The sequence below is a fragment of the Macrobrachium nipponense genome, chromosome 26, assembly GCF_015104395.2.
Source record: "Macrobrachium nipponense isolate FS-2020 chromosome 26, ASM1510439v2, whole genome shotgun sequence".
Classification (NCBI taxonomy): domain Eukaryota; kingdom Metazoa; phylum Arthropoda; class Malacostraca; order Decapoda; family Palaemonidae; genus Macrobrachium; species Macrobrachium nipponense.
Window position 1 is genome coordinate 60584049 of NC_087215.1, and position 25249 is coordinate 60609297.

The 25249-nt window shown below is 47.0% G+C and overlaps 1 protein-coding gene across 2 annotated transcripts in view; it reads left to right on the plus strand.

The window, feature by feature from the left end:
• LOC135200314 (regulator of nonsense transcripts 2-like) overlaps positions 1 to 25249 on the plus strand; it is a 305608-nt gene that overhangs the window by 152848 nt on the left and 127511 nt on the right. For both annotated transcript variants that reach the window (XM_064228867.1, XM_064228866.1), the window contains exons 11-12: positions 17805 to 18091; positions 19316 to 19463. In XM_064228867.1, coding sequence (XP_064084937.1) covers positions 17805 to 18091; positions 19316 to 19463 — 435 coding nt within the window. The remainder of the gene's footprint in view (positions 1 to 17804; positions 18092 to 19315; positions 19464 to 25249) is intronic.

Genomic DNA, 25249 nt, shown 5'->3' on the forward strand with positions numbered 1-25249 from the left:
ATGAGAACCCTTCGAATCCCTGGCCCAGGAGCTTCGAGGTAAAAGGACTTACTAGCCTAGTGGGCAGAGAAATAGAAAGATCACTTTGTCCAGTTAGAGCACTGAAATTCTATCTGGACAGAAAGAAGCAGTTGGGAGGTTCACAACATGGTCTATGGTGCTCGGTGAAGGACCCCAAGAGACCTATGTCTAAAAATGCTTTGGCCTTCTTTGTTAGAAGTGTCATTACCGAGGCTCATAAGAACTGCCCAGATGACTCTTTTAATCTATTAAGAGTAAGAGCTCATGAGGTAAGGGCAATCGCGACGTCTATTGCATTCCAAAGGAATATGTCACTTAAAAATATTTTGGATGCAACCTATTGGAGATACAACTCAGTATTTGCATCTCATTACTTAAAAGATGTGCGAGTTACATATGAGAAATGTTTTTCTCTAGGTCCGTTTGTGTCAGCACACGGTTCTGGGTAAAGGAGAGAGCACCTATCCTTAAATATGTGTACGTAACCCTCTTGTCGGATGTGTTCTTGTATTTCCTGTGCATGGGAGTGTCATTTGCCGCACTGGCGGCCTTCACTTCTCTTCATTAGGAAATCGAGTGACAACTGACTTTTAGAGGGGTACAAAATTTTTGTTTGGAATTTTGTATGTGTGATTATCGAGTTTTTGGTTGTTTGCTAAGAGTTTGGGGATGACTCTTGGCAATCTTAGAACTAACATGGGTTAGGATCGGGTGATCGAGATCGGTTGTGTGCTCCTTAAAGAAGGCGTGTTGTCATATAAGCGGATTAGCACCCATTGACAAAAGCCAGTTAGACTGCCGAGTAAGTGGATGAGACCCCATCGACAGACCCACAAGAACTCTTGGCCGCAGATCACTATCTCGCCAAGGCTCTTGAGGTGAAGCAGACTCCTGGGCAGTAGCCACGAAGTCTTCCACCTAATAAGGTAGAAACCAAGGTCTATTAATACCTACAACATATGTTGTTTACCTGTCTAGTCAGTAAGTTAGCTGTCTCTTGCCCTCCACCAAAGGGTGTCAGTCAGCTATGTATATATCTGACAGGTAAGATGAATATATGAAAATGATATTGTTATGATACAATAAAGTTTCATACATACTTACCTGGCAGATATATACATAGCTATCAACTCCGTCGTCCCCGACAGAAATTCAAATTTCGCGGCACTCGCTACAGGTAGGTCAGGTGATCTACTGCCCTGCTCTGGGTGGCAGGACTAGGAACCATTCCCGTTTTCTAATCAGATTCTCTCTTCCACCTGTCTCCTGCGGGGAGGCTGGGTGGGTCTTCAATCGTATATATCTGCCAGGTAAGTATGTATGAAACTTTATTGTATCATAACAATATCATTTTTAGTATTTAATGTTTCTTAATATGCTTATGCTGAATTCATGTAAGGCCTAGAAAGGTATGTATACCAAAGTGCAGGGGTTGGCAGCCTCTGGTCTGTAGGCCAAATCTGGCCTGCAAAGTGTTTCAGTCCAGCCAGCCAGCTTAACACCTGGACACTAAATTTTCTCATTGTTATCTTGTTTAAGGCATTTAGTGAACATTTGATATTGCAATACACCACCTGAACACCTGAATTAGCCCTGGTCTCTGACCAGCCCGAACAATATCCCCACATACTTACCCAACATTTGGGTACATTTTTAATTGCCAGCGTTACCAACGTTGCAGGTAAAAAAAGAAATCTACTGAGTAACCTGCACAAAACTTGGCAACACGGTCACCAGGACTGGCCGACAGCACGCTCCCCTTCCAATTGTTCTTCATTCGCTCAACAGCATGGAAGTATCCGTCTGCAAGTGAACTTTTTGGTCTTTGCCTGATCCTCATACCTTTTCATCCGTTTTTCTGTTGACAACCTGGATTACTTTTGGATTACTGTTTTGGTTTATTCTCTGGAAAATCTTATTGATGTATCTAAATATGGGCTATTCACAAAAGGATACGCCTTCGCCCATCTTTCAGAAGCCTGCCACGTCTACACCTCCCTTGGAACAATCCTGCATTGGAGACGTAGGAGCACGTCGGTCTTGTGCCAATTGCAGGAAAAGTATGAGTACCCTCAGACATGGTGGACATTCGTTATGCATAGGTTGTAGGAAATTTCAGTGCAACCTTAAACAAGGTGTCACGATTGTAGGGAGTGGTCGTCAGACCAGATGGAGGTATTCCCGAAACACAGGAAAGCTTTAGCATCTAAAAACAAATGTAGGCAGGTGGTAGAGCCTAAAAAGGCAGAGGAAAAGGATTTAGAGAGTGTTCTATTTAGGAAGCTAGAGGATAGATTGTTGTTTAGCATGACGAGCCTTTTTGCCAGTTTTATGTCTAAGCTTAATGAAGGAATAGATAGTAATAGGAATGTCAAAACTAATCGTTCTTTTTCAGCTCCCCTGCCTGCTTCAGAACCAGCCCTAACGGGTGCCGGGGGGTCATGGATACCCACAAACCCGGAGGGTAGGGTCTTTCAGCTCCCTAGGTGCAGAGCAGGCAGTGACAAGAGCAGATTCCTCCTTTTCCCCTATGAGTGTAAGTGCAAAGGGACTAGTATGAGGAGAGACACAGACAGATAGGGATCCTGTGTTAGGTAGCAAGGAGGATGAGTTGCACGAGTCTTTACCTCCGGGCTCCGGTACTAGTATTCCATTTTCTGATCAGCCTGGATCTCCATTAGATCCTTCGGAGATTTTATTTTCTTTCTCCAGTATGCCTCATAAGGTTCTAAAACCAAGAGGAGATTCATCTAAGGAGGCAATTTCACCTATGGATGCTAAAGAGGTTTCTCCTTCTTTGTCGAAGGTTCCCTTTCCTTCAAAGGATGTTTCAGGGCTCCCTTCTTGTGAAGTCCCTTCGGAAGACTCTTTTAACCTGGCAGAATACAACGCGGACTTATTAGGTTTAACAGGCATATAGGGTGTTTGTTAGGCAGTGTTTCCACCTAGGGTTCAGTAGTATCATGGATCATGTTATTAGGAATTTTCCAGAATTTTCTAATAAAATGCATCAGGATTATCGGGGGGGGGGGGGTGAGTCAATTTACTTTCTATCACTCAAAAAGATGTCTTTTTCTCCTAAACAATCTTCCTTCTTGTCTTTGCCCTCCTTGACCTCAGTTCCTTCCTGACATTCTGTTCCACCTAAAACTACTTCTCAGGCTTTATCTCATCTGTCCCTTTCTGGTCATTCCTCGGTGCCCACTTTGCAATGCCCTCAGGCTTCCGCTATGGGTTCTCCCCAAGTAGTTCCGAACTCTCTCCACAGGACAGGGGGTTTTTCGATTGTCTAATGTTTTACAGTCTGAAATTGAGGCTTCCTTAGCAACAGGAATGGCTAGACCGCAACCGGAGATCGTAAAACAAGCGATCTGTTCACCTGGTAATGTCGTAGGTCTGTTAGCGCATGGAATTCCTTTTTCCTCAGGCCCAGAATTTATGCGGACTATGTCAGCATCGGCCGCAGCAGAATGGTCTGTGTCTGTTTCCTCTCCTGTGTGTGTGGTGTCGATAGGTGGCTTAGTTACCTGTCTGACTGCGGCAATTGGTATGCCGTTAGTAACACCGAGTGTGACTGCTTCCCGCTTCCTTTCCCCATCTATGGCTTTCACAACAATTCCTCAGGGTTTGGTATTGTAGATTCCTTAGAAATTTAGTTTGTTCCGATATGTATACAAACCCTCGTTCCTTTAACAATAGGAAGGTAATCAGCGCCAAGCTGGACCGGTCGTAGGCTTAGAACAAGGGGTTCGATAGTTAACTGCTTGTCCGGTAGTCGGGAGTCCCGCCCGACAGAGAGGTAAAGATTCACTTTGCTTTTGGCCGCCGACGGAGACAGATGTGTTGTTCGCCGCTCTGCCTGCTGCTCATATGCTTAGCTTCTTCGATAGAAGGAATTTTTCTCTACTTTTTCTTACTGAGTGCTTTTGTGATTGCTCGCGAATCATTGTGGTTAGTGATGGATTCCCGCGAGCCTGAGAGAGCACTCCGCCCCCCATCAGCCGCAGATTGTGCCCTGGTGTGGAGGGCCGCAAATGTGGTGCTTTTCGGTCTCTTGTAGAGGTAGATCCTCATAATTGATGTACCTGGTGTCGAGGGTGGGAATGCTCTCGCACCGATCCATGTGATATTTGTGTGTTGTGGTTGGAGGAGCAGTGGGGGCGATACGAGGGGAGGAAGAAGGCGCGTAAGCCGGCCAAGGAGTCGTCGGAAAGCTCTCCAGCGACTCCCTTGGTTACGGACTCGTCTTCCTCTTTCCTCCCTCCGTCTCAGCTCCCACGTATGGCTCCTTGCCCTTCGGGGGGCGTGTCGCATTCCTTCTCCTCCCTCGATCAGTCGAGCGTGGAGGAGGGAGTGCAATACCCCGACATTCAGTTGTACTCGGGGTCTTCTGTTCGCTCGGGGTGGGACCTGTCCCCCCCAGGCGAGGAGAAACCCCCATACTAACCTGACCATTCCTTCTTCAGGTACTCCTGCCACTGGGGACGATCTCGGCCAGGTCTGGTACTCGCTGGGGCTCCAGGGGACACTGAGCGTTCAGGGGCTGCTCTACACCTCGCGCAGAGTTCCGGGCCGGTAACTCATGGTCCCGAGACGTTGACGACTACCACCGTGTCAACGCCAGGATATGCTGCGCCTCCCCATCTTGTGTACACGCAGCACGTGGCCATGGTGACCCTGACAGCTGCGGTGCAGGCTCCGCTCGTGGTTCCACAGAGGAGGGAGGTTACCTCGCCACCTGGTTTTGTTGCTCTTGCCCCAGCCCCCGATTTTCGGTGTCCCAAGAGCTCCCCACTCGACCTGCCGCCAGTGCCCAGGGTGTCGCTGGCTCCTGTACCACCGCCTGTTCCTGTGCCTGCCGCTCCCGTACCAGTTCCTGCCGTCGTCGTTCCTGCCTGTGGTGTTGCTGTCCCCACCCCAGGTCCCTCCGGACAGGTGCAGCCGGGCCCTGTTGCTTCGGCAACTGCCCCGGCTCCGTCCTGGATGGAGGACCTGACAGTGGTCCTGAGGAAGCTGACGAAGAAGAAGAGGAAGGTGTCGTCGTTGTCTTCATCGTCGTCGTCTGCAGCTGCCTTTTCCCCTTTGACTTCCAAGGCCTCGCAACTAAGGAAGAAAAAGGCAGCCTCCTCCCCCCCCTAAGAAGGCTCACTCTGAGACTTCTAAGGGTCCGTCCCACTCCGGTGGGATGGTTGGGTCTTCCGCTGGTCCTCTTGATCCTTCGGGAACGGGGCCCATCTCTCCCTCCGCAAGGAAGAAGAAGACGGGACCAGAGGAGTTCCGGCTAACACCGGTACCTCCTCGCCTGGTGCCAGGGGTTCTGCCTTTGCGTCAGGATCCGTCTTGGCCTCTCGTTTGCGAGAGGCACTGTATGTACAATCACCCGCGGGTGACCGTGCAGCCAAGACCCAGGAAGCCGAGCCTGCTCGGCGCCAGGATCCAGGCACGGCGCGGAAGACTGGCGGGAGTCGCTCAGGTGACTCCAGGCCAGCAATCGCTCTCGCGGGGAGCCGCCCGTACCCAGGGTTGACGCGACGGTCCCAGACCAGCCGCGGGCTGAGGGGAGGAAGAGGTCCCCTCGGTTGCCAGGACCAGCTTCAGCTGGTTCAGGTGCCGTGGCGCGCCGTGAAGACAGGCCTCGCTCCCACAGCGACAGCGGACTCTGCCGGTCCCCTGACTGCCGCTCCCACCGGGACCGGTCGGATAAGGGGACTAGCAGTAGCTCTTCTGACGCTCGAGACCGTCGTCGCTGTTTTCGGTCCAGCCATTCTCCCCCGGAGAGCCGCGCGACCAGGCCTGCAGCTCGATCGCCACCGCGGGTTGGCGGTCGCCTGCAGCCCCCCCCAGCACACCGGTTCTGCCGCCGGTGGGCAGGTCTTCCTCTCCGATCCCTTCAACTTCCTCAGGCTACACCGGGAAGAGTGAGGTGATCAGGAGTGATCGAGAGGAGTGCGCTTCATGCGATCCCTCCACGAGGGCCTACGAACCTGGCACAGTCCTAGGACCGACCAGATTGTACGCCCAAGTGGTTGGAGGAGACCATGAGGGATCTGCGGTGGTTCCTCCTGTGGAGGGAGGAGGAGCTCCGGAGGCGTTCTCTTTGGATGGGTTTGACAGCCCATCTCCGCAGGACGCAGTCACTCCCGAGATCCAGAAGTCTTTTGCGGAGGTAATTGCGCTGATTCGTCAGCACAATGACCTCGGGGAAGGGTCACTGCTCCCACCCTCCGAGCCTATGTCTAGGCTGGAGTCGTTCTGGGGCCCCAAGAGGGAACCCAGGACGACGATGGGTCTGCTGCAATCAGCCTTGGCCAACAGTGTGTTGAACCAGGTGGACTCTCTCGTCTCCGGACAGGGGGGATTACTTCGGTCCGGCAGGTTGTCCGAGCTCCTTCCCCCACCTCTACCATGATAGAGGCGCTTCTATGTGTCATCGGAGGACTCTCTGCGCACCAAGCAGGTTAACCCGGAGCTAGTTAGGCTAACTCCGGGGGTGTCTCTTCAGCACCTGCTGTCAGAGAACCTTTGGTTCTCGTAGCAAGAGGCACTGGCCTTGGAATCAACTGCCATGGGAGCGTTCCAAGCAGTCTCTTGGTTAGACCTGTGGTTCCTCACAGTGTCTAAGGTCGAGGCCTCCTCAAACATCACTCCTGAAGGAGACCCGGCTTTTGTGAGACTGTACCAGTCTGGTGGTAAGGCAATTTCCTACCTGGCCCACCAGACGGCCATCCTGTGGGCCAACCTGGTTTTGAGGAGTAGGGACGCAGTCCTCACCCGAGTGACCAGGTCGGCAGGCGCGAGGCGGCTTTGGGCCTCCGCAACGGACCAGTGCTGAGTTCCCCCGCCTCTCTCTTCCTGACAGAGATGGTGGACGCTGCGGTGGAGCAATGGTGCACTGACGACAGTGACCGTTTAGTCTACCGGGCAGTCTCGAAGGCGGTTGGGCAGCCTCGTCGAAGTTGAGAGGAAAGACTCAGCCTTCAACTTCTTTGCTAAGGAGCGACCGTAACCAGCCCTCCTTCTCTCGAGGAGGAACCGGGAAGAAGAAGTCGAAGAGAGGGAAACGCCAGGGACGGCATTCTCCCTCACCTGCTGCCGAAAGTGGGGGGTTGCCTGGTGAGCCATTGGGCAACTTTGCAGTGCTACGGAGCCGAGACCTGGATAGTGGATGTCCTTCGGGAGGGGTATCTACTACCCTTCGAGTCACGGCCACCCCTCACCTCCAACCAGGTCCATCTACAGGCATACGTTCCCAGTTCTGCCAGGGACTTAGCACTTCGGCAGGAAGTAGACGCCATGCTGAGCAAACGAGCTGTGGAGATCGTACGGGATCAGTCGCCGGGCTTCTACAGTTGACTTTTCCTAGTGGAGAAGTCCTCGGGGGGCTGGCGCCTGGTGATAGATCTCTCTCCCTTGAACAGATTCGTTCGCCAGACTCGGTTCACGATGGAAACGACACGCTCAGTGCTCGAGTCCATCAGGGAGAACAACTTCATGCTTTCGGTGGACCTGAAGGATCCGTATTTCCAGATACCCATCCACCAGTCCTCCAGGAAGTACCTCCGCATCATCCTCGACGGGACGGTGTACCAGTTCAGGGCACTTTTGTTTCGGTCTCTCAACCGCCCCACAGGTGTTCACGCGAGTGTTCACTCTGGTGTCGGCTTGGGCCCATTCGGTAGGGATACGTCTTCTGAGGTATCTCGATGATTGGTTGCTCAAGTTCTGCCGCAATCTTGGGATCATGGTAAACTTCGAGAAGTCAGATCTCGAGTCCAAGCAGAGGATGAAGTACCTGGGCATGCTGATTGATATGGTAGCAGGGCGAGTCTTCCCCACAGACATGCGGATCAGCAGGTTTAGGGAGGCAGCAGGACGGTTCCTGTCTCTACGGGAACAGCCAGCTCAGCAATGGCAGGTCGTGATCGGTCACCTGTTGTCTCGAGAGAAGCTAGTCCCTCAAGGGCGTCTTCACCTGCGGTCTCTTCAATGGAGGCTAAAGGAGAGTTGTTCACAGGCAAGAGATCCGCCTTACTTTCCCGTGTCTCTCACGGAGGAGGTGAGGCAGGACCTAGCCTGGTGGCTAGATGACAGGAACCTTGTAAGTGGAGTGCCTCTTCGCACTCCCCCCTGGAGATGTTGCTGTTCTCAGACGGCATTGACCGAGGGATGGGGCTCACACCTGGAGGAGTTGCTGGCTGTAGGTGTGTGGGATCATCACAACAAGCACCTTCACATCAACGTTCTGGAGCTCAAGGCAGCGTTTGCCGCTCTCCAAGAGTTCCAGGACCGTCTGATGGGACACTCAGTGGTGTTGATGAGCAACAACACCACGGTAGTGGCTTACGTCAAAAAGCAGGGGGGCCTAGTGTCCCTTTCGCTACACCAGTTGATGCTGCAGGTGCACAAGTGGGCCATGGCTCACTCAGTAGAGTTGTCAGCTCGCTACATTCCAGAGAAGAGGAATGTAGTGGCAGACAAACTCAGCCGTCAGGATCAGGTGATAGGGACCGAATGGTCCCTTCACCCAGACGTGGCGGAAAGGCTCTTCAACCTATGGGGGCGTCCAGTCAAGGATCTGTTCGCCACCTGGCACAACAGAAAACTTCAGGTTTTCTACTCAGTTGTGCCGGACCCATGGGCAGCTGCAGAGGACGCTCTTCAACATCCGTGGGACAACCTCTTCGTATACGCCTTTCCCCCATTCTATCTGATTTGCAAGGTGATCAGCAGGGTGCTGGTCACTGTGAATCTTCGGATGATTCTGGTGGCACCCAAATGGCCCCAGGCTGTTTGGTACCCGGACCTGCTGGCTCTGCTTGCCAAAGCACCGAGAGAGCTTCCCCCCTGGCACAACCTCCTGTGCCAACCACACGTAGAACAGTACCACCACTCGGTTCGATCCCTGTCTCTTCACGGCTGGCTGTTATCCACCATCTCTTGCGAGCGAGAGGCTTTTCTCGCAGAGCAGCAACAGAGATGGCTGGATACCTCAGACAGTCCTCTGCAGCTGTGTACTAGGGGAAGTGGGCCGTCTTCTGTGTTTGGTGTCGTGGACAGGGTCTCTCTCCTCTCAGAGCCACTCTTCAGTAGCGCTGAATGATCTTATAGGTCCCAGCGCTTGGGCTATGCCCTAAATTCCATAATCCATCCATCCATCCATCCACTCTTCAGCAGGTAGCGAATTTCCTCGTTTTCCTTCGCTAAGAGAAGCTCCTCTCCGTCTCCGCAGTTGAAGGATAATAATAATAATAGTAATAATAATAATAATAATAATATAATAATAATAATAATAACAGTATAATAACAGTAATAAGTGTACGAGCACCAACCTGAGGGAGTGATAGAAAACGATCAGGCAAAGATCCTCTGGGACTATGGTATCAGAACGGATAGGGTGATACGTGCAAATAGACCAGACGTGACGTTGACTGACAAAGTCAAGAAGAAAGTATCACTCATTGATGTCGCAATACCATGGGACACCAGAGTTGAAGAGAAAGAGAGGGAAAAAATGGATAAGTATCAAGATCTGAAATAGAAAATAAGAAGGATATGGGATATGCCAGTGGAAATCGTACCCATAATCATAGGAGCACTAGGCACGATCCCAAGATCCCTGAAAAGGAATCTAGAAAAACTAGAGGCTGAAGTAGCTCCAGGACTCATGCAGAAGAGTGTGATCCTAGAAACGGCACACATAGTAAGAAAAGTGATGGACTCCTAAGGAGGCAGGATGCAACCCGGAACCCCACACTATAAATACCACCCAGTCGAATTGGAGGACTGTGATAGAGCAAAAAAAAAAAAAAAAAAAAAAAAAAAATAAAAAAAATAAAAAAAAAAAAAAAATAAATAAAAAAAAAAAAATAATAATAATAATAATAAATAATAATAACTAATAATAATAATAATATCCTTTATTTCGGTTCAGAGCCATATACAATGAATATACAAAATACACAGTAACATACACAATCTAGAAATATGAGTCAACATGATAGGAAAAATGAGTAATCGGCACTTATCCACAAAATAGCTGAGGTAGCATAAAAGATAGTAATCGTAATACTGGTACTAGTAATAATAATGGTGAGAAAAAAAAAATGCATTGAGAGTTATAACAGTTAGTGCACAGATTATATAATTTAAATTTCAACTAGAGACCTTAGGTGGTTACAGTAGTCAGGTCCAGAGGGCTAAATAAATAAATTGAATGTAAAAAAAAAAACTTTAACTTGATAGTAATCACAGAAATAATGAAAAAATAAAATATCAGCAATAAATATAATAATGACAAAATCTGCAGATGACATCTTGCTAATACAGAGATTAAGTCCTTTAGGGGACAAAGGCCTCATTTTCCCATCTTTCCCACAATTTAGATCTTCTTGCTTCACTCCTTAGGATGCTTTGTATGAGCGAGTTGCCGCTGTTTCTCACTCGGGTTACCAGGCTGGACATTGTTCGCCTTACAATGATTTTTAAATTGTCCAGGTGGTTTTCTAAGAACATCTGTGTGGCGGAGTGGTAGCGTGGAGTGTTTGTGAGGCGTCTCAGAATGTCATTGTGCACAACAGTGATACATCTCATGGTCTCTCTGGTATAGTTCGTTCAGAGGGAACACCCGTAGATACTGTAGCAGTACGAGCGAAAGAGCAGCAGTTTCACGTCTCGGTGACAGAAGGCAAACCTCCTTGCAATCATGTTGCCAGTTGCACATAGTTTACGACGCCTCTGTTCAATGTCTGCCGTATCTTTTAGGTCGTCGGTAATAATGTGACCCAAATACGGAAATTCGCGCACAAATTCCAGCCGATGGTTTCCGAGGAAAATTTGTGGTTCTGCAATATGCTTAAGCGATTTTGGGAGCAGTGACATGCACTGTGTCTTGGTTTCGTTGTAGATTATATCAAATTCCTCTGCATATTGGCGGCAAGTGTCAATGAGTCGTTGGAGGCCATGCACTGATGGGGAAATCAGAACCATATCGTCGGCGTAACAGAGGTTGTTTATAGTTGTTTCATTGACAGTGCATCTGATTGGGAGTGAGTTCAGTTTGACATTCAAGGCATCTGTGTACGTATTAAACAGGTATGGAGAGAGAATGCCCCCTTGCCGAAGCCCATTTAGGGAGCCGAAGGTGTACGATAATACGTTGCCCCATTTGACATAGAATTGCTGTGTGGAGAACCAGCAATGTAAAATGCCAATTAGATATAGGGGTGTGCCCCTTTTATGCAGCTTCATGAAGAGCTTCAGGTAGTTTACTCTGTCAAATGCTTTTCTCACATCTACGAAACACAGAAAAACAGGAGATGCTGATGATAGGTAGTAGTTCAGCAATTCTTTCAGTATGTAGATGCAGGTGTCGGTTGAGTGGTTTGCTTTAAACCCGAACTGGTTGTCAGTGGTGTGTAGAAAGGGGAGAAATCTCACAAGAAGAACCGACTCAAGTATCTTCGATGCGATCGTTGTGATTGCAATTGGCCGGTAGTTGCCAGGGTCAGCTGCATCCTTTAGCTTGTTTTTTGGTTAATGGTATCAAGTGAACTAAGAGTAGGGAGTCTGGAAGAAACTGGTGAATTATGCACGCATTGAATAAGGCAGCTAGCAAAATGTAAATTATTGGATGGCAGAATTTGAAAGCCTCTGCGGGAAGACCATCACAGCCGGGCGATTTATTATTAGGTATGCTGTTTATGGCATCGCTGATGTTACCTGGCGTAATACGGTCTGCAAAATGAAATTGAATGTTGTCATTAAGGAGGTTATCTACCTCGCTTCGGGAATCCTGATCATTTATGCAATTCAGGATATTGTTGAAGTGATCACCCCACATCCTTGCGATAGCCTCGTCTCTGACTGCTTCCCCTACTCTCTGTGATAGCTTTTTAGTTTTGGGATTTAAGGACTGGATATCTTTCCAAAGACGAGGGTAATCACCAGATTCTACGTTTCTAGACATTGCATCGGCTCTTAGTTGTTTTTCATTTAACCTGCAGTGCTTAAGAGCAAGTTTGAATTGCGCTCTCGCCTGCCTCATTAGTAATGCAGTGTCTCCTTCCCTCGGGCTGCCTCCACAGTAAAAACATTTCTCGTGAGTATGTATACAGATCCTTAACCAAGTCATTCCAACCAGGTATATTACGAGAATTACCTTGACGAAATCTATAGGCAGTCCTGCCCGAAGCAAGCATAGTGGAGATTATGGCCCTAGTCCTCAAACTGCGGGGAGTGGATATCTCCTCCTCCTTCGAGATCTCCCTCTTGATGAAGAGCTTCGAGAGGTCTTGCCCACCCAGGGAACTCAGGCCCCCGGGGTGGGATGTGACTCTCGTCCTTAGGAGTTTGACTCGAAGACCCTTCGAGCCACTCTGAGAGTCGTCAGACAGGGATCTGACCCTCAAGACCTTCTTCCTGCTGGCCCTGGCATCGGCGAAGAGAGTAGGGGAACTTCATGGTCTTTCTTTCGATGTTAAACATTCGAGGGGATGGGGATCTATGACGCTCGATTTTGTCCCGGATTTCGTAACGAAGACTCAGAACCCTTTAGTCCCTGACGACCGGTTCGAGTCATTCACGATCCCCTCCCTGAAGGATTTCACCGATAACGATGTGGATGAGTAGCTGCTTTGTCCTGTGAGGGCGCTACGGCGCTATCTGAAGAGAACTCGGCACCTCAGGTCTGATTGTCGACGCCTCTTCGTTAGCGTCGGGGTTACCAAGAAAGAAGTTACCAAGAACACTTTCTTTCTGGCTACATGAGGTGATCAGGAGGGCTGGCGCAGGTACTGAAGGCAGGGGTTTGAACCAATCAGACCACCTTTACCTCCTTCTACCTTCGGGATATTGCCCACAGGTCCTTGGACACCTTTTCCTTGGGACCCGTGGTGGCTGCTCAACAGGTGGTGTAGCTTACCCAGCTCCCAAGCGAACAGAACAGCATCGCATCCTTGTGTGACTGCATGAATGGACGAGTGAAAGAGTGTGACTGGCTTCTCTTCCTCCTCTTTTCTCTCTACCTGTGGGCAGAGGGCCGCGGTCGTCACTACGTTGGACAGGAGGCAGATGCATGTAAGCTATGGACTGAGCACCAGCCTATCCCTTTCAGTAGGGATGGGAGCAGTTATCCACTACTCCCCTTACAAGGGGGGGAGGGGATGCCAACAAGAGACAAACCCAGAACTTTATTTTGGCTCTTGATGTAGGAACTAGTTCTTGCTTGCTATTCATAAGAGGCACGCTTGCCTCCCTCTTATGAATTTGGTCCAGAGGTGTGACCACTGATCCTGCGGTGCACACCCCGATCAGCTGGACAGAGGCTAGGTTCCCTCCCTCTGCTCTTACGAACAGGGAGGGAACCAAGGTCGGACGAACACCAGTCTGTTCATAAGATTCAGATTCCACCCACCAATAAGTGAGTCTTCCTATTATTAAAGGACCGAGGGTTTGTATATGTATCGGAACAAATCACAATTTGTCGAAAATTGTATTTTTCCTAACTATATAAACCTGAGGTCCTTTACACATAGTCCCACCTCATGCCACCCCCCCACTGTTTTCCTGGGCCTAAAGCAAAGTGAATCTTTACCTCTCTGTCGGGCGGGACTCCCGACTACCGGACAAGCAGTTAACTATCGAACCCCTTGTTCTAAGCTAACGACTGGTCCAGCTTGGCGCTGATTACCTCCCTATTGTTAAAGGACCTCAGGTTTGTATAGTTAGGAAAAATACAATTTTCAACAAATTGTGATGTTGATTCGGGTTTGGTGTCATTGGTATCAGAGATGAATTCTCCCTCTTCTTCCCTTAAGGTTTCCGCTTCGGCAGCTTCATGTCCGAACAGGACAATGGTAAACCCAGGTTTAATGGTTCCGGCTTCTCCGCACACAGGTGTGGGTTCGGTACTTCCGGCACTACAAGGATTGGATGTGTTGGCTCCTCGGATGTACAGTGTAGGTGTAGTTCGGCCAGGTAGGACTGGTTCCACAGTTGCGTCATTGTGTTTCGATGGTGGTGGATTGGCGCAGCTGGGTTCACACGGCCCAAGGGGTGGTTCCCAGATAGATGGGGTGAGGCATTGACGCAGCCTTCTGTTGGCAGCACTCCGGGCTCAGGGGTTACACCCACTTTCATAAGTGATGGTCTCACACAACCATTGGAGGTAGGCTCGATGTTAAGTTTTACATCCCCAGGTAATTTGTAGAAAAGTATGGATTCAGTAGCTTCAACTTCTTCAGGTTTGGGTACTTTTGGTGGACACACCGTCAATTTTCCTTCTTCCACCTAGTCAGTAGACTTAGGCAGGGAGACCACGCTGGACGAAGAAGATTCTCCTGCGGAGTTGCTGGTTCCGCCTGCAGGAGAGAGCGAGTATAAGCGGATGGTGGAATTTATCCATTCTTTGTACCTGCAGTCAAAGGTTACAGAGGAACAGGTCCAGCCCAACCAAGCTATGTTCGAGGAACTTTACGAAACCGTTGGTTCCACAGATGTCATGTAAGTTTCCTTGGTTCGGTCGGGTAGAGCAAGCACTGAAAGATGCGGACAGTAAGTTAGCTGCTATGGTAGGTTCCATCAGACAGGATGTTTCCGGTAGGATGAATCTATATGGAGTAGCTGGTAACCCTTCAGCGGGCATTAGAGTTCTGCTAAACCAGTCAGTCGAGGCTCATCTGTCCAAGGTCCCATCGGTTTCCAGACAGGTAGGCGTGTCATTAAGCGAAGCAATGATGTTAGAGGATACATTCTGTGTCCAATCAAAGGCGTTATCCCACACCATGTGACTTCAGTGTCCATGGGTTTGGCACATCAGGCACTTCTTTCATAGGAAGGAAGAGAAGGGATGTTTTCTTGTGCCACCTTCCGCCTCACCTCCAGGATAGTATTCACAAGCGGGTTCTATTGAGAGTGCCTTGTGCGCTCTGCGATAGTCTGTTTAAGGAGGAAGACATGGCGAATATGGTCAATTTCGTGTCTTCGGCTTTAACCGTTGAGTCACAGTAGACTATGATCCGATTGGCTGCTCAAGGAGCTAGGTCCTTTAAGGGATCCCGTATGTCTTCTCTGGGGAAGCGCTCCAGCTCATTCTCTCCTGTCAGGTCCCCGAAGAAGGTGAGATTTGCATCAAAAGTTTCATCCTCAGGCTCTTCTAAACCTATGACAGCAAGGAAGGTTTTTCAAAAATAGGAGATGTTACCCTTGTGAATGCCAGTTGACAAGGGTTGTCTGTCCCACTTCACAGACATCTGGAGAGAGTGGGGTGCAGAGAGTTGGGTGGTGGAGGTTTTGGGGAAGGGTTACAAGATACCTTTTCTTTCAGTTCCTCCTCTGTCCGATTCCCTGCTACACCTTCTCAGTTATGCCCCATCTTCCAGCAGGAGAATAGCTCTGGCTGCAGAGATTTGGTCCTTGTTGGTAAAGGAAGCGATAGACCTGGCTCCCCCTTCTCGGGGTTTCTACAGCTGGGGCGATTCCTGCTTAGAGGATCTTCAGTGGTGGTCAGAAGAACAACATCTGACCACCGGAGTAAGCCTAGACCTCCCAATACCAGACGTGGGACAACCTACAGGTGTATGCATTCCCACCGTTCGGCATGATTCAGCAGGTTTTGGGAAAGCTGAGGAACAGCTTAAAACACGGAGATGACTCTCATAGCTCCCTGTTGGCCGCAGAGACCCTGGTTCCCGGACCTTATCGAAATGTTGACGGAGCCTCTTATAATTCTTCCAGAAAGATGGATTTACTCAGACAGCTACACTTCCATCACTTTCACCAAAACCTCCGAGTGCTGAAGCTAGCTGCCTGAAGACTGTCCAGTGATTAGCACGACGTACAGGTCTCTCTAAGGCAGTGGCTGGACAGCTTTCATTCTGTTTAAGGCATTCTACCAGGACTCTATACCAGGCCAGATGGGCAATGTACCGCAGTTGGTGTCAGAAAAAAGGCCACAGTATCTCTCGCCCCACCATTATCAAGATTGCAGATTTCCTCCTGTTTCACCTGCCGGAGCTGTTGACGAGCAGCGTGTTACATGATCTCCTTAGATCATTTAGGATTGAGCGTCTGATAATTCTGCTTCGGGCCCCTTTGTGGGATTTAGCATCAATTCTAAAGTTGCTGAGCTCTCCGGTTTTCAAACCTTTAGAAGACTTCTCGTTAAGAGTGTTAATTAAGAAAGTTCTGTTTCTCGTTTTGCTGGCCACAGGTAGAAGAGTAGGAGAAATTCAAGAGGTAAGTAGAAAAGTCTCTTCAGCAGGTGAGGATATTTACCTTGCCCACCTGCCGCAGTTCATGGCAAAATCAGAGTCCGAATGCAACCCACTACCAAGAACTTTCAAAGTCTCCTCACTAGAGGAGTTCGTGGGGGCTGATGAATCAGAAATGCTTCTGTGCCCGGTTCATGCTTTGAAGACATATCTGGCCCGTACAGCAAAACTGCTACCCCATCCCTGGTCACTGTATGTATCTCCTAGGAACCCGTCCAAAGCTATATCCAAAAGCGCGATCAACTTTTTCTTTTAAGAGGTAATTTCGCATGCAAGTCTAGACTCTTCATACAGAGCTAACAGTACGACGCCACAACCAAGAGCGCATAGTATTAGAGGGATTGCAGCCTCGTTGGCTTTTCTCTGGAATTATTCAATCTCAGCGATCCTACAGGCAGCTACTTGGAAGTCAGTATATCAGTATTCACGCCTTTCAGTCTGAAAGATGTGCAGTTTCAGTCGGAAGAGGGTTTCTCGTTAGGTCCTTTCGTAACGGCTGATTCGTTTGTACGGTAATTTTGGTAAAGGGTAGTAAGTAAATTGGTTTTAGGGAATTAACTTAGATCGGGTGCGGTGCCTTTTTTTTTAATTAAAGATTTTTAGATCGCGTGCGGTGCCTTTTTTTTTAATTAAAGGTTTTTCCTGAACTATGGTTACATTTTTAGATAGGCAGGCTGTAGATGATACAGTGTGAATGGCTCCTGACATTCTTCAGTGGCAGCAACCAATGGACATCCGGAAGAAGTTGACTTGTGCAACTTCTCCATACATGAGAGGCTTCATTCCCCTCTATACATGCGAGGTATTTGATTACCATATGGGAGGTCAGCTAGACAAAGACAGTACTCGACAGACATGACTGACATTGAGGTGCTCTCGCCGATGACTCCTTACCGATGAAAGGAACTGATTAGGTGAACACATAGGTGCTTTTTACATAATAGGGTAAACTAAGTTACCTGCAAATACACAGTGCAGGGGTCGTGATGATATAGATTGATCCCACCTCCAATTAAATGTTGTTAACGGGCTAATTCAGGTGTTCAGGTGGTGTATTACATTATGAAGCTTTTATAATAAAACTAATATTGTAGTACATACTTACCTGAACACCTGAATGATTCCCACCCTCCTCCCCTCTTCATTGAGTAGTGATTATAACGATTGGAAGGGGAGCGCGCTGTCAGCCGGTCCTGGCGACAGTGTTGCCAAGGTTTGTGCAGGTAACTCAGTAGGAGATTTCGTTTTTACCTGTAACATTGGTAATGCTGGCAGTTAAAAGTTTACCCAAATGTTGGGTAAGTATGTGGGGATACTGTTCAGGCTGTTCAGAGACCAAGGCTAATTCAGGTTTTCAGGTAAGTATTACAATATTGGTTTATTTTAAAAACTTCATATGACCCCTTCTGAGACACTTTCTCTAAGAGGTTGCGGACCCCTGCCATAGTAGATGTGCCTAATTATGTTTAGTACATACTTCAGGTTTTGGAAAGTAACTTTTGCAGATATTTTTAGGCTGTTGAAATTCCAACGGAAGAAGTGGATGTTAACCTGGAAGAAGATGACTTAGAAGTGGGAGATACTCAAGACGATGATTCAGAAGAAATTTTACCTCCCGAGTTGCCACCAGAAGAAGATCAGGATGACAGCCTGACAAGCTCAGGTCCATCGTCAAACAAAGTTTTGTTGGATGCTTTCCTGAGTGCCCTGCCCAACTGTATCAATAGAGATCTCATTGACAGTGCTGCGATGGAGTTTTGCCTTAGACTGAATACAAAACCAAACAGAAAGAAGTTAGTCAGGTAACTAGCTGAATTTTCTTTTAAGTTTTACAATTAATCATCAAGTAGATGTTATGCACTTTGAGGCTGAACAACAGCATGAACACGTGACACACACAAAAGAAGCAAATATCAACTGAGATCAAAATGGGAGAGTTAACCCAGCTCAGGTCATGTGTGACTTATGGGCCTACAGACAGGCATATGAGCACTGAGGTATAATACTGCTGATGATGATGCTGAGTTTGTGTTTTTTATTTGATCATATTTTCTGTTTACATTTTTTTATGAATGTCCTTTTTTTTTTTTTTTTTTTTTTTTGTACCAATATGGGTTGATCAGGGATATGTTAGCAGCTTACTGACTGCTTTATTAAGCAGAGTATTACTGACTCCTCTTGTTAAAAGAATTACAGTGGAACCCCCGTATTCACGTTCTCCAGATTCACGGACTCACACATTCCTGGATTTCTTGAACGTTTCCCCGCATTATTCGCGGAAAATTCGTGGTTTTTTTGATGAATTTCATCCTAAAATGCACTTTTTGTGATAAAACCATTAAAAAACCAAGTATGAACATTTTTAGTGAGTTTTTCTTGAGTTTTAACTAACAAAAAAAGGCTGTTTTTAGCGTTTTTGTAGGGGTTCCAAACATTCGCGGGTTCTAACTATTCATGTGGGGGTCTGGTACGCATCCCCCCCGAATAAGGGGGGGACCACTGTACGACATTTTAGTAAAGTTGTGGGTTTTGGCACCAAACGATTACAATTTTTGAAACTATTTATTTTTTGGTAAAAACCATAGCTTTATAAATTGTCCTGCTACTAACCAGTAGCTTGTAATTGATCAGACAAGTCTTTGAATGACCATTTTCTGCTGGTAAAGACTTAGGTGCCTGGATGTGAAGATGACCAAACTGGATTCTTGAGATTGGAAAAATGGAGCAAATGTATTTTAAGGCATTCATATAGTAATGAGTTTTCTAAAAAAAAAAAAAAAATCAGATTACCCAAGGAAAATTAAGACTTTTTAAAAATGTATAACAATAAGATTCCAATGTAATAATGTTTAAGTGCACCATCAGGTCCTAGTGCATGCCCTTTGGCCTAAATTTTATATTTGTATTCTAAATTTATGAACTAGCTATTTTGTACTTTGTTTTTATGATGATATTAATTATGGTTTTTTATAATTAATTACATTTTATTGTGTTGTTAATTACATTTTCTTAATGTTGGTGCACAGGGCACTGTTCTTAGTCCCAAGAACAAGGCTGGATTTGTTACCTTTCTATTCTCGACTGGTGGCAACTCTGCAACCACTGATGCCGGATCTTGCCACAGATCTTGTGAACATGTTGCGTCAAGATTTCAGATACCAGGTTCGCAAGAAAGTAAGTAAACCTGAATTGGTGTCCAAGTTAAGAGCATTTACTGTAAGGATATTCTTTCATATGAAGGATTTAGTTCTTGCACTTCTTTATATTTTAAATTATTGAAATACAAGGTGAATTGTTTGAGGACAAACCAGCCTTATGATTGGAAAGAAACCTTTTTTTATATATATATTAGAGACATCACTTTTTTATATTAAAGACATCACTCCCAGAGCAGTAGACCACTGGCTCATTAAGCAGTGAGTTAGCAGGAACTGTCTTTTAGTGGCCCAATTTATAGGTTCTCACAATGATTTTGGTAACCATATATTGGCCTCCTTTTTTTCTCTCACATGTTTGATCACATATGAATGCCAGCTTATTTCTTTGAAGTAAAGCATTTTGTGTTAGAAAACATTTAAGATTGCCCTTGGTTCCTACACGATATACAAACCCTCAGTCCTTTAAGATTGCCCTTTGTTCCTACACGATATACAAACCCTCAGTCCTTTACGTTAGGAATTACTTTCGGTGTAGCTGGAATACGGCCGTTAAATTCTTGAACAAGGTGGTTAGGCAGTAACTACCGTGTGGCATGCAGGTAGGCTAGCCTGCCGGATGTAAACACTCCACTTTCCCTTCGCCCGTCTTCCGATGAAGACGTGTGTTTGTGAGCTCTTGCTGACTGGCCATTGATCATTTTCCTGGTGGGATCTTTCTTTTTTATTTTTGTTTTTTAAATAAATATGTATATACTACTGTGTTTGATATTAATATTAAATTCAATCAATTCAATTAATATGCAAACCAACTTTTTGTGATAGCCTTCATAGCTGCCTTTCTACTTTGTGTTCAGGGTCAGCAGCAAAGGTATGCCAACATCTTTATTGTTTACATACTTTCACCCTTTAACGTGAGGACGAGATATGTATTTAATGTGAGGACAAGACGTATTTAACGTGAGTGACATTGATCCTCCAGTGTGTGTAACGAGACATGTATTCATCCGAAATTTATGCTTACACTTTTAGGAATTACCGAGGGGAACTTCAGAGGCTTGTCTTTTGTTTTGTTTTTTCTGGTAATTTCTTTTCTCCTTCATCCTTTCACTAGCTATTGGACGGAGGTAGAAGAGGGGGTGTGTTGTGTTGGTGTTTGGGGATCTCCTCTCACTTCGGAGGACGGTGCCCTTGGATGCGAGAGGAGTATCCTTATTGCTTTAAATCATATTTCTTTATTTTACAGACTAACAGTGGTGATTGTGTTTACAGCAGTGTTGGTTGGATAGCTCTTCGTATTGGTTATCCTAACCTTGGAATTGTACCTGTGACTCGTAGCATGCTATGATACTGATCCTCGAGTTTGTGTACTGATCCCCTGCTGGTAATCATATTCATTTACCACTACTACCCTGGAGTTACTTCACTGGACGAAGCTTTCACCGCTGCCCTGTGATGATTAACTATTCATGATGGTAGAAGTCTTGCGGAATTTGGAGAAATTGAAGAGAAAGAGAGTTCGTCAAGTGTCGTCATCCTCCTCTTCGAGATCATCATTTTTCATCATTCTCCTCCCCTTCGACTTCTAAGGCTCCTTGCCGTAGAAGGGGAAGGTAGTCTCTCCCCCTAAGAAGTCTCATTACGGGACTTCTGAGGGTCTGTCTCCTCAAACTGAGGAGGCGGTTAGGTCTTCCGCTGGCTCTCCTGTTCCTTCGGGAACAGGAACCGTCTAGCTGTCGCCAAACTTCGGTTCGCACTTATGCTGCTAGTCCTAGAGGTTCTGGCCCTAAGATTAGTTCCGCGTCGGGTGCTCGTTCGCAAGTCCCCGAGTGCACGCAATCTTCGGATTCGTGTGGATCCAGAGTCATTGACGCTGAGTCCACTCACCGTCATGACTCGGGCACGGGGTGGAAGAAAGGAGCAAGTCACTCAGGTGACTCGTGCCTTGCTGGTGATCGCTCTCGCAGTGATTGCTTGGTTCCCAGGGTTGACGGAAAGGTCCCGCGGGACCGTCCATGCAGAGACCGGTGGAGGCTCCACATCCAGTCCTCTTGAGAGGTTTCGGCCTCAACGAGGACTTGGACGAGCCGTAGGACGGTATCGGCTCTCTCCAGTCAGGTGGACGCTCAGCCCCACCCAGAGGATGGTCATGTTCGAGCAACCAACCGGTTGCGGTGGTGGCAGACGCTTCGCCTGCCATACAAGAGTTTCGTAACCCTCCTCGGGGAAGCATTCTCTCCACTGCTGCTCCGTCAGGTCCTCCTTCCCAGGTCACGCTGGGGCCTGCTGCTTCGGCAGCCGCCGCAGCCCCATCCTGGATGAGAACCTTCTGCCTTCCTGAGGAAGTTGGCGAAGAAGAGGAAGGTGTCGTCGTCATCTTTTTCGTTGTCGTCTTCTGCTGCCTTCTCCTTCCCAGGCTCCCCAACCGAGAAAGGAGGGGGAGGTCTGCCCCCCCCCCCCCCCCCCCAAGAAGTCTCACACAGTGGACCTTCCGCTGCTCCTCCCATTCCTTCAGGAACGAGCCCGTCTCTCCTTCCCAAGGGAAGAGAAAGACAGGGACTGCCAGAGGTACCAGCCACTGCTGGTACCTCTGCTCCTGGCCCTAGAGGTTCCACCTCTGGACCAGGAACCGTCTCGCTCGCACCGTCACTGAGTGTACGGTCACCTGCTGGTGACTTTGCAGCCAGGGTCCAGGCCTCTGAGAACACACACCGCCAGGACCCAGGCACGGGGCGGAAGGATGGTAAGAGTCGCCCGGGTGACTCTAGCCAGACCGGCGATCGCCCGGTACCCAGGGTAGACGTGATATTCCCATCTGACCGTACACGAAGGGAGACTGGGAGGAGGTCCCCCAGGTCCCCGGGAACAGCTTCGGCAGGTATTCCTGATGATATTACCCGTGAAAGTGCTGCTGCTGAAGGAAGAGTTTCTCGGGAGGGGCTCGGCCTGGATGGACCTGACGGTCTGTCGCCTCAGTACGCAGTCACCCCCCTGGATACAGAGAAGAATGGGGAATAACAGTAAATCCTCCTCTTTTTTTCCCTCTACTTCCTGGTTATACCAGAATGAGACAAGGAAATAAGCGGAATTCGGTGGAGTTTACTCCTCGGAATTCGAACCCGAGAGACTATGTTTTTGGTTCAAACCTAGGATCTTACTGAACATAATTCAATCCGTTCAGGATGGATAGCACCGAGAGTTTGAATGCCTCTCCAGTGCTACTGTTTTGGGAACATCCAGTTCGGCTTGAACTAGTCATCTTCGGTATTCTGTTATCACCGTAGAAGTCTACCTTTGGGGAAACTTCACCTTCGCTCTCTTCATTAGAGAATGTAGGAAGTCTGCTCCCAGTCCTTATTCTTGTTCCTTGAATGGAAGAGAATTTAGGCTGGAGGTCGATGTACAGGAACCTACAAATATACTATGTATATTTCTCTTGCGACATGCTTCTGTTATCAGTTGAATTGTCTGGGTAGTAGGCACATAACTGTAGTTAAGTCTACGGGTATGTGACCGAAACAAATAGTATCTTCTCTTAATTGACCTACAACTTGGGACAGCCTTGCAGGCCTCCCAAGAGTTACTGGTTTTGATTTTGAGATACTGTTGGTATTATTTACCAACAGCACCACAGCATTTTCATTCACTGAATAGGAGGGTTTTCTTCCCTCCCATTTCAGTTAAAATGCAAATGCTCAAGTGTATCTTTTTTGCGCTCGATGGTTCTAGCCGAACGCATTCCTTCATGGAATGGAATACCTGGCAACAAGTTTAGCAAGAGCTAGTGATGTACGGCACTGCCAGCCTGCCTCCAGCCAGTATGGCTTGCTCTCTGAGATATTTCGGTTTGGTATTGTCTCTCCCCTGTCGAGGCAATCACAGACATAGGTCTCTGGTTGGCTGGAATTCTCGCATACATGTATGATCATGTATTCTGCATCGCCTTTTGCCGTTGCGAGAATTTTCAGACATACTATATCTCACTAGACTCGTTATCATGTTTCTGTTTACCTCACAGTAACAGAAGTCTGTAGCTTAGTCTTCCGTTTCATCTTGCCTGCCGCTGCGACGACGCAAAATTATATTCTTCAGACAATCTTAGTTTGTATTCTAATATACATTTCGTAATTCGTAGGTGTGTAATTATTCTTTGTTCACCCCAAATTGTAGATGAATAACGGAAGACTTTGCCTGTTCCCTGCCCTGCCAGCTCTGCTTCCAAAGTAAATAGAAATGTCCAGCCCATGAGAAGCGGTTCTTCAGTACAATCCCTGTTTTCATTACTTAAAGATGCTCCGCTTTCATTGCAAACTCCGACTTCTCACCGAACAGCAATGAAATAGTGGTTTAGCTTTTTCCTTTTTCAGTTCTCTGTAAAACAACAAGGATTAAAGCTGTCTTCACTGGTTGGGGTCATCGACGGGACTTTTTCTATGATCAGAATCTTGAGCTTACCTCTCGGTTCATCTGTGAAGATGTAGGTCTGCATTCACCTAAGTCATTCACTAGTACAGTAGTGCCTCAGGATACGAAATTAATCTGTTCCAAAGCGGCTTTCGTAACCTGATTTTTTCGTATCTTGAACCACGTTTTACATGTAAATTGCCTAATTCGTTCCAAGCCCTACAAAAACACCACAGTAAATTTTATAATAAAGCTAAATTGACCAATAAAGAATGAAATATAGTACAACAATTTGGACCATTCAATACCTAACATAAACTATACTATACCTGTAAATAAAGGATTTTGACGTAAGGAAAAATCTATTTCTGGGCGATTGGCTCGTGTCGCCAGCGGAAATATCCTTTAATCTATTATTTCTAGGGTAAATGTACTAACACATACAGAGAATAAATAAAATAAAGAAAAAGGTCAGTATAACTGACTCGCTCACCCTCCAAGAGGGTGTCGGTATGAACACTAGGCGAGTGAGACCACTACCACGAGCCAAATACCAATAGAAATCTCCCACAACAAAAACCCTCCATAGAGGAGAGCCGACCCACAGAGTGAGCAGCTCGGTACGTACTACTACTACTCCATCCCATGCTGCCGACTGCTGCGCCTCGGTGGCCATCCTGAAGTTAGCAGACAATCTTGGGCGAAGGGATGGGTAGGGTGGGATTTCGCTGGCGACACGAGCCAATCGCCCAGAAATAGATTTTTCCTTACGTCAAATCCCTTTTCTGGCTCAGCTCGTGTCGCTGCGCGAAATCGTACCAGAGAAATAGCACAAGATTGTAAACAAAAGTAATAAAATAAATCAGAATAGGTCTCAAATAAAAAATAAAGTAAATATAAAAAGAATATAATTGCTAAAAAGATACAAATACACAGTGATACAAAATAAAAATATATGCTTAAATTACCCTTAATTCTAAACATGTTTCTTAACATAAGGTAATTTACATATGTACAGAGGTAAATTGGCTTACATGTAACAAAATGGTATCTGTGTAAAGGCATGTATCAAAAATATAATAGCAATTAAACAATCAAATGAACAAATTAATCAACAATGATAATATATAAGGAATGTATATGACTTAATATACAAAACCCGTAACCATTATAAATGAGATGTATCCCCTAGCATAAAAATAAGGGGGTAACATCCATGAGATCAATATCCATAATCATCTGTGAGTGTCCCTAGCAAAAAAAAAAAAAATAAGGGGCACCCACTACATCATCATAAAAGCAGCTAAGGCACAAGGTGAATGTAAATGAACACGGTAGGAATAGACGAACTGTTGGGTGAAGCAGGTAGAAAGGAGGACTGAATCTTCTACTACAAATTAA